Source organism: Sinocyclocheilus grahami, unplaced genomic scaffold (genome assembly GCF_001515645.1).
Source record: "Sinocyclocheilus grahami isolate Dianchi unplaced genomic scaffold, SAMN03320097.WGS_v1.1 scaffold178.1, whole genome shotgun sequence".
Taxonomy (NCBI): domain Eukaryota; kingdom Metazoa; phylum Chordata; class Actinopteri; order Cypriniformes; family Cyprinidae; genus Sinocyclocheilus; species Sinocyclocheilus grahami.
The window spans coordinates 1,721,673-1,729,593 of NW_015505357.1; the positions used below are offsets into that span (position 1 = coordinate 1,721,673).

Genomic DNA, 7,921 nt, shown 5'->3' on the forward strand with positions numbered 1-7,921 from the left:
CACACACACACACACACACACACACACACACACACACACACACACGGGGCATTAGCCCCTGAGCCTGCAGTGATGCTGATGGCAGAGCTGGGGCTTTGGGGGCAAAATTAGCACTGGGAGAAACAGCATTAAAAGTTTTGGGCAGCCTCTCAAAAAGTTCAGCCTTGACACAACAGCCCCTGCCGGCCCACAGCATCAATCCAACGCCAGACATGCAGGGCTAACTAGCCTATTCCCTTCTCCCACTCTCTTTCTCTTCCCTTCCATCGTTGTGTTTTTTTTTATCCATTCTATATCTCCTCCCCTCCATCTCTCCTTCAGCAGTCGCTCACGAGCCTCTCTCTCTTCTCTTCCTCTCCTCTGTGTTAAATGCAAGGGAGCTCAAAACATCAATCACCATCAAAGTCGGTGCGTCTGGCCCTGGACGTAAATGAGCGGAAGATCCCGGAGCAGGGTGGAGCGTGCAGGACGGAGGAATCAGCCAATCTTGGGAGTCATTATCCCAGACAATGCCCAGGGAAGCATAGGTGCCCCCTCAGACAGAGAGCGCGGGGTTTGCTCCCGGCACAAATGGATCACCCGTCTCCCGCTCCTTCTCTCCGTCTCCCTTCATTCCAGGGCATGCAGCCTTCCCAAAGTGAAGTGTGTCAAGCGCAAGAGAGAGAGTTTCTCTAATAAGGGCTTCTATAGCTTCAAACAGCTGTCTGGGAACTGCTATGATGAGAAGATTTGACTTTGATCTATGCTAAAATGCTCCTTCTCTCCGTCTCCCTTCATTCCAGGGCATGCAGCCTTCCCAAAGTGAAGTGTGTCAAGCGCAAGAGAGAGTTTCTCTAATAAGGGCTTCTATAGCTTCAAACAGCTGTCTGGGAACTGCTATGATGAGAAGATTTGACTTTGATCTATGCTAAAAATTGGGATGAGCAAAACTACATGACAAGCTGGTGGGTTGTCTGGAAATGTAGTCGGCTAATCAGTCGTCGCTAATCACATTCGGCATTTTTAAGCACTGGAAAATTAGGCTGGTGCATTACCACTTAATATAGATGTGTCTGTTTTTAAATGTCGATTGAAAACATAACTGTATAGATGTGTTTTTAATATTTTGTGAATTTTGAGTTTTATTTTTTTTGCTTCATCATATTGTGTATAGCTCTTTATAAATGTATCTTTTATGATTGTGTTTTTATATTGTGTAAAGCACTTTGTGCGTTGTAGCTTTAAAAACGCTATATAAACAAAATTGTACTTGCATTCAAAAGATTGTTTTTTTTTTTCTTTTTACAAGTCTTGATCAAAAATACAGTAAAACAGTAATAATGTCAAATATTTTTAAATTCAACATTTAACTCTTTCCCTGCCGTTGATGAGTTATCTCGTCTTTTACAAGAAATCGCTTGTAAAAATCGCCAAAGACGAGTTTTTACGGCTTTTCGTGTTTTCACTGTTATACACTCGGGGGCGCTATTACACATCTTCTGAACGAGTACAAAACCTCCCGGACAAAAAACACATGTGAACAGGACGGAGAAATGAGCGATGTCTTATGTAAACAGATGCATATGAAAAATAATGCGATCATCAGAAACAGACAGCATATACAAACCCGATTCCAAAAAAGTTGGGACACTGTACAAATTGTGAGTAAAAAAGGAATGGAATAATTTACAAATCTCATAAACTTATCTTTTATTCATAATAGAATATAGATAACACTTTATTCACAATTTGTACAGTGTCCCAACTTTTTTGGAATTGGGTTTGTAAATGAAAACTGCATAATGTTACGTAAAATGTTGATCCAGGAAGTGGTATATGTCTGTGCAAGCTTAGGAGGTGTTGATGGAAGCGATTTACTGGATTTATGCTTTGATAATCGTATTGAATATTATATTATCCAGATGTAGTTTTTAATAAAAATGTGATTTTCTCACCTTTTTGCTCAAAATTATGCATTTTTATGAAACCTACCTATATTCAAGTGTTGATTATATTATTCATTTTATTACAATTGTACTGCTTTTTGTGAGAATCTGCATTTTTCAGGATTCTCTGATAAAGGTGTTCAAAAGAACAGCATTTATTTGACATAATAATTTTTTGTAAAATTCTAAATGTCTATACTGTCAATTTTTAATCAATATAAAGAACAAGAATCTCTACATCTGACCACAAGCTCATTTAGCTTATATGTAAATCTGTTTTCTTGTACTAAACCCATATTTAGTCAAAATCATTGTCTTCAAGACCACAGCTTTGTGTATGTTTAATTGCTAGAGTCTAATTAAACGCAGCTCGATTATAACAAGGTTGACTGCGTTATAATTCACACCTCTATCAAGCAACGCCTGTTCTATAATACTGACAGGTAACAAGTGTTGTGCTAAGAAAAATATTATCTAGAGGTGACTCACCTCAGCGAGTGTTACTTAAAACTGACATGTCTGTCATTTAAAGGAATTATTCACTCAAAAAAAGAAACATCTGTCATCATATACTCACCCTCATGTTATTAATAACCTGTTCTATTTGGCATTTTCTGTAAACATAAGATAAAGAAAAGATTGAATTTAAGTAATTAAAATCACTGAAAATCTTCTCCTCTGCTGTAAAAGAACAACAAGATTTTGCTAAACTATATTTGTGTTCAACAACAACAAAAAAAAGTCATGCATTTGGAACATGAAGGCGAGTAAATAAATTTCCAATTTTGGTCAATGGCTCACTTCCTTAACCTCACACTTTTTTTATGGTCAATTTTGATTTCATGTTCACCCATTAAAAAAAAAAAGGGAAAGCCACATTAAAAGCCAAACTCTCTTTCCAGCAGATATAGACATACTGTACACTCTTGCCTCTGGCCCACAAAGTGAACAAATATCCAGAGGCTTTGTGCACATAGAGAACGATGTTCGATTAGCCAAACGAATACCATTGATCTGTATTTTGTGTTTACCACCTCCTGCTTTTGTAGCAACAGCTATTCCTTGCTTATGTGAAAAGTTGGACAAAGACGCAGCATGAAACTGCACACACACAAAATTGCTTGATCAAACTGCATTGAAAACCCTTTTATCAACATTCTCAATTCAGAAAGACTCAAGAAGAGAAAAGGGCAAAAAAAAAACTGGCCAAACATCAAGGACGTTTTCAACTCGTATTGAGCACCAGTGCTGCTAAGTAATAGCAATTAAACAGAGTTCAAATCAACAGTCGACACTTGCATTCAACAGTTACAGTTACAGCACGGATGAGTAGAGGTGAGGGGAATGAAGAAGTGAGAGCGATAACCCGCCAGCAGCAGCAAGCGGCATGCCAGATCCAGATCCTGGTACTGCGAGCCGTTGCCATAGCAGTGATTATCACACACTCCCTGAGTGCAGTGTGTACTAGTGAGCCAGCATCCCATCCACACACACTCTCTTTCTCTCCTTGCGACTGGGGGTGTGATGGAGTGGAGCCATTATTCTGCTGTTGCCTGGCTACAACTGAACATTAAAAGTAAAACTCCAGGAGAATTAACACCTTGAACAGGACACCTTTACCTACAGTGCTGCAGCGAGGGTTGTGCGGACCAACAAGAAACAATGCAGCGATCGTAAATTCTGAGAAGAGACTGGCGACTGGAACCCAGGTTTTAATTTTTAACAGGATAGTTCACCCATGACATCATTGACTCACCCTGATGTCTTCATTCCAAACCTGTATGGTTTTATTCTATTGTAGAACACACACAAACGAAGAATGTGAAAATGAAGATACTTTCAAGAATATTCGGGGTCCAGTCAACATTGGATTCCATTGAAAAACACGAAAAACAAATCTTTTTTTAAAATATCTTCTTTTGTGTTCCACAGAAGAAGAAAAAATGCAGGTTTGGAACAACACGATAGTAATTATGATTACAAATTTTGTTGAACTGTACCTTTAAGTCCACATATTATGTTAATCAATGTTTGTGTGTAAGCAACAATTAAAATTTTCCAGCGTCTCTTTCTGATCTTTAGGAGGCGTTCACACTGACAGCCATTTATAACAATAAAATAACTAGAAAGTGACTCACTTTCAATGAGGTTTGAGGCGACATGAGCTACAGACCATTGGCGAGAGATCAACTCTATGCAAATGCCCTGCAAATTCAATGTGGATGCCAATGGCCATTTACATTTTTATTTATGCATTTGGAAGACGCATTTATCCAAAGCGACTTGCAGTGCATTCAAGGGATAAATTTCATCAGTTTTTGTGTCCCCAATGAATTAAATCCATGATCTTGGTGTTTCTAGTGCTGTGCTCTACCAATAGGGCTTCAGGAACGCCTACTAGCAACGGAAGCTTTTTTTTGTTACTATATAAAACGTAATTAATATTCATTAATAATATTCAAATTCATGCAACTTTTTTTTTTTACATTAGAGCACACAAACTCTCAATAGTTTATCTTAGTAATTTTGATAAAATTAACAAAACCAAAAATTATAATACTTAAAACATGTTACAATGCATTCAAATAATTTTGAACATTCATATTTAAAATTGATCTGTTAAGCATAATATTTTTTTTTAATAACCAAAGGTTTTTATACAGTATTTTTCCTTATTAGATTTATTTTATTAGTATATTTACATTCTATATTTTTATATTTATTCATTTTAAGTTCAGCTAAAAATTGACAAACATTATATAATACTTAATAGATCATTAGTTAAAATGGATTCAAATAATTGTGAATAGCATGAACATTTGTGAACATATATATTCACATTACAATAAAAATTGATTACCTTTCCATATAACTAGATTACATTTTTAAACTAAAGTAATTATAAAACATGCTAGTGCTATATTTATATTTATTAGTATTTTATAAGATTTTTTTTTTTTATAATTTTTTAACATTACAGTACATAAATTAACTTTGACTGCGCCCCTAAGATTTTAACTGAGGTCACAAATGCTTCTAAACAAAATCATTACTCCTAAATCTCATGGTTTCTTACCTTCTTAGCTGCATTGATGCACTGCATGTACTCTTTGGCCAGATCTGAGCACTGAAGCGTCTGCTCACGGTTCTGTCTATAGCAGTTCAGGATCTGAGCTTGCAGGTTCGAACACACCGGCTCCACGTTACGTGGCCTGTGAAAAAGGTCAAAGGTCAGTGAAAGGGAACCATGCAGGCAGTGGTTATCTAACTTCATCTAACTGCAAAAGCAGAGGGATATTGTTGTACACATCCTGCATGCAGTGATAATAAATATTTTATATGAAGCGCAACCAAAAAACAGACTCGGCTGTAAAATGCAGTCGCATGACTCACTCATTTCCTTTCCTCCCTCCTTCCCTCCTTCCCTCTCTCTCGCTCTCTCTCTCCCACCCCCAATTCCGCTCTTCCTGTGAATGGTTTAGTAGAATGAATGAATACGGGGAGACAGGTTAAACTGAATTACCGGCAGAGTGCATATTCATTAATAACACCAGTGTCAAGAGTGGCAGTGACTAGAACAACTATGATAAATAACCCAGCGAGCGGGAAGGAGGTGGCGGGGGTGAACAGACCCAACAAACTCCTCGGTACATCTGTACAGTAGACCCTGCAGGCAAAAATGAGCCACAAATAACCTGTCATTCATCCTCACTTCAGACAAACACCTTCACTCAAACTAATAACGTGAATCCGAATGGCCATTTTTGAACTGACGATTATTGACTCTAATAAATGCGCTGAGATCTGTGCAAGAATTTGTACTAAAAGCCAAAAATGAGCATGTATATAGCAATATACCCAATCATTCTAATCATCCTCAGAGTCAATTTGAAAGCTATTGTCAATTTTTTTAATGCAAGTTTGGGTTTGGATAATGTATGTGCCAATCGAAATGCATTTTAAACTAATAAAATAAAACAGCAACCACAAAAGGTTTAATAAGGAGATTTATCCATCTAGCTAATCAATCTGGTTGTCAAGTTAACAAAAGATTGACTAACTGGTTCTCACATCAAACTAATAATGCACAAAAAAACAGCTATTGTAGAACTGATTATTACAATTACTGAATCAGATCATGTAATAAAATAAATCAAACTAAAATAATTTATTAAAAAAGTACAAATTTTAGATTTATATAGTCAAACTAACAGCCAAATTTACAATAGTTCTAACAATGTCACACCAAACTAATAGCATGCAATCATTCTGCTTTTGTTAAAATGTTAAATGGCTGATAATGTATATTCAGTACATACTCTAAACCAATAAAACAAAACTGTATACAAAAATAATGTATTTATTTGTGCAACTACCTTTACTAAAAAGCATAATCTAAAACAATAATAAAAAAAAAAAAAAAAATTAGCTTTCATTTTCATTATTTCTATTACCCAATCAAATTATTCACACAACAGGTCAAATAGCTCTAATAATGTATGGTGCATTCAATGTGAACATATCTAAAGAAATACCATTAAATTTAAACTTTAAAAGAGTGAGCTACTTCGGCTTCACACCACAAAAAAAATGTATCGTCTACTGATGGCTTGACTGATAAAATGGATAATGTTTGTGGAAAAGTACTGTATCTTTGTTCAAAACATATCCTAAACCAACAAAACAAGGCTTTATAGTGCGATGTATCCAATCAAGCTAATTACTTTGGCCGTCAAGCTGAGGAAAGCTTGGCTAGTCAGGTGTCATGTCAAATATCACTGGACTGATTAAGCAAAGTGAATCCACGCATTCACCTCCAGTTTCACTGCAACTGCGGCTTTCAAACGATCGACTGACATCCTGCTTAATTGAAAGGCGATTTAAAGGCTCAACCTGGCTTAGGTTTCACTTGCAAGTTCAATTAAATCATCAAGAATTGCCATCATTCTGATGCAGAGTAAAGATACGCCAATCTGTCGATCCCTTTTCAAGCAGGGTTGTACATCTTATCGTCGTTCGGGAAAACCAGACGTGGCCAAAAGGAGAAGGGAGAAGGAAATAAACTTCCATCAATAGCACATCTGCCCACGTTAGAGGGCCGCCACGTATCAGATCCCATATTTTTCATCAGCCGCCGAAACCGTTTTTTGTTTTAATTACCCCACGAAAGGAAGAACGACTACTGTAGTCACATTCTTTGCTCCGGCAGATAAGAAACTCTCCTTTAATTTAAAATAAACTGCCTTCATCAGGAACGGCAAAGGCTTCTGATAGAGCAGAGGGTTTATTAAAGCAGTCTGAAGCAGAAAATTGGCTTGCTCAAACCCGGGCTGAACTGAAAAGAACCAAATTGAAGGTGCAGTCTTTAATAAAAATATTAGCTGAGCTGCTTACGAACTGCTCTGCTTTGAAGAGCACAAGCCGTGCCTGTTTAAGGGACGCTCATTTCCTCATTTCACATCTGTAAATAAATAACACCACCACGCTTAAAGATTAAATGTTAATTACCAGAATTTCGTCTATTATTTGTAATCTCCTTAACGAAGCAGAGTGCTACAGAACAAAGCGCGACTTCAGAAACCTTTCCGAGGCGGAAACGCACAAAGCGCAATTCAAAAACATGGAAATTAAATGCAAAGAAAAAAGCAACTACAAAAGATTAAATTAGCTTAAAACACATTCTGTGTGTAGGAGCATGTGCTCGTAACTTGAAGAGACAAGCTCATTATTCTGATGCTAAGGAGCCGCACGAGCTGAAAATTGGTAGATACCAAAGACCGAGGCAGTCAGGTTTAGATTTTTTATCTGTTGGTATTTGATAGAATCCATGATGCCATTTATCTGAACAAGACGTCTAGGACCTCTGGCAGAAAAACAGGCCCACAATATTATAGATCCAGAAGTATATTTAAACGTGGACATGGGGTACTTTTTAATGGTGGAAATGGGGAGCTTTAGCTCTTTTCTTACAGCCACTTTCTATTTTGTGAAGCTCA

The 7,921-nt window shown here is 37.0% G+C and overlaps 1 protein-coding gene across 3 annotated transcripts in view; it reads right to left on the reverse strand.

Annotated features, from left to right (window-relative positions):
* chchd6a (coiled-coil-helix-coiled-coil-helix domain containing 6a) overlaps positions 1 to 7,921 on the reverse strand; it is a 93,985-nt gene that overhangs the window by 22,048 nt on the left and 64,016 nt on the right. For 2 of the 3 annotated variants that reach the window (XM_016283924.1, XM_016283923.1), the window contains 2 exons: positions 5,002 to 5,137; positions 2,502 to 2,539 (listed from right to left, as the gene is read on the reverse strand). In XM_016283924.1, coding sequence (XP_016139410.1) covers positions 2,513 to 2,539; positions 5,002 to 5,137 — 163 coding nt within the window. In that variant the 3' untranslated portion in view covers positions 2,502 to 2,512. Of the gene's footprint in view, positions 1 to 2,501; positions 2,540 to 5,001; positions 5,138 to 7,921 lie in introns of those variants that run through there. The other variant, XM_016283922.1, reaches the window with a different exon arrangement.